The 692-nt window shown below is 28.9% G+C and overlaps 1 protein-coding gene across 1 annotated transcript in view; it reads right to left on the bottom strand.

The window, feature by feature from the left end:
- Nucleotide 1: 1 nt before the first annotated feature.
- LOC119587019 (ATPase family AAA domain-containing protein 3-A-like) overlaps nt 2-692 on the bottom strand; it is a gene marked incomplete at its 5' end in the record, with an annotated part of 5031 nt that continues 4340 nt past the window's right edge. The window contains 1 exon segment of the mRNA XM_037935766.1: nt 2-525. Coding sequence (XP_037791694.1) covers nt 412-525 — 114 coding nt within the window.

The raw sequence follows: 692 nt of genomic DNA on the forward strand, positions 1-692 counted from the left end.
CATTTAGGAAGTACTTCCATTCTCCCTGAAAGTTCTTATTATAAGAAACAAATACCGGTAAACAAATGATGATTACACAGATTGTGTACATTAAAATCTTATTAAGAACATTCATTTCATTCTATTCAATTTTAACAGATAATCCTGATTTGCCAATATTTTTAATGATATAGATTATTGAACACCACAGATATATATTGAAAGTTCTATTAAATATATACTGGTCACTGTATTTATTTCATTTTTTTTAAATATCCATGTATTTGAAACACCAAGAATTAAACTCTGAATTTGTTTATTCCTTTTATAAATCCTACAAAGGCTATGATATCATAATAAGCAATACAGAAAGAACAAATTAATTCCCATACTCATAAAGACAAAATAATTCCCTAATATAACATGCTGCTCTCAGCTAACTGGTTCAGGCTTTGATGGAGGAGCACTATTTGCATTTTCAACAGCAGCTATAACAGCTGCACTAAACACAGTCTTCTTTGTTTCATGTGCACTTCGCCAGGATACCTAAAAATTAAGAAATAAAAAAAATTAACAAATCATATATACAACCTAAGGATATAACTTTCCCCCCCCTTCTTACCTGGAATATCAACATTCTCCGTACAAATAAGTAAATATTACATGTAAATATAACAAATACAGGTCCAAGCTTACCTAAAATATCATTATTT

This window comes from Penaeus monodon, chromosome 22, assembly GCF_015228065.2.
Source record: "Penaeus monodon isolate SGIC_2016 chromosome 22, NSTDA_Pmon_1, whole genome shotgun sequence".
Lineage (NCBI taxonomy): Eukaryota > Metazoa > Arthropoda > Malacostraca > Decapoda > Penaeidae > Penaeus > Penaeus monodon.